Source organism: Hippocampus comes, unplaced genomic scaffold (assembly GCF_001891065.2).
Source record: "Hippocampus comes isolate QL1 unplaced genomic scaffold, H_comes_QL1_v1.1 C16570280, whole genome shotgun sequence".
Taxonomy (NCBI): domain Eukaryota; kingdom Metazoa; phylum Chordata; class Actinopteri; order Syngnathiformes; family Syngnathidae; genus Hippocampus; species Hippocampus comes.
Window position 1 is genome coordinate 1 of NW_017834426.1, and position 549 is coordinate 549.

The 549-nt window shown below is 47.5% G+C and overlaps 1 protein-coding gene across 1 annotated transcript; it reads left to right on the top strand.

Annotated features, from left to right (window-relative positions):
- Positions 1-54: 54 nt before the first annotated feature.
- LOC109508745 (myosin-binding protein C, cardiac-type-like) lies at positions 55-413 on the top strand. Its single transcript, XM_019858731.1, has 2 exons — positions 55-201; positions 283-413. Exons 1-2 carry the CDS (start codon positions 84-86, stop codon positions 396-398), a joined length of 234 nt encoding a protein of 77 aa, XP_019714290.1. The 5' UTR covers positions 55-83; the 3' UTR covers positions 399-413.
- The last annotated feature ends 136 nt before the right edge of the window (positions 414-549 follow it).

The following is a 549-nucleotide window of genomic DNA, read 5'->3' on the forward strand; positions in this document are numbered from 1 at the left end:
TTTTTTTTTTTTTTACTTTGTTGCTTGCTAGCGTTGCGTATAACACACTGACGACTTCTCGCGTGCTATTTTCAAGATATTTGATGGAGACAAATGGGAACATCAGAACGCTCACCATCAACAAGACCACCCTGGCTGACGACGCCGCGTACGAGTGTGTGGTCGGCGAAGACAAGTGTTTCACTGAGGTTTTTGTTAAAGGTACGTCAGACGACGCCCCGGGAAAACGGCAATCCACGCTCGGATTGTAAAGCTCCTCCCCACTGTCTCGTCCACCTCCAGAGCCTCCCGTGACCATCACCAAGCTTATGGATGACTACCACGTGGTGGTAGGGGAGAGAGTGGAGTTTGAGGTCGAGGTGTCCGAGGAGGGCGGCCATGTAATGTGGTCAGTATGACTCCCGTCTCAGTCAAGTTTGATACGGGTTGCAATGTCGAATGGAATTGAAGCAATTTGATCGGGCAAAACCGTGTGATGACGTGTAAAATACCATAAGCCACTCATATTAATGATTTGACAAATAGCTCCTAAATATGTGTGACATTATT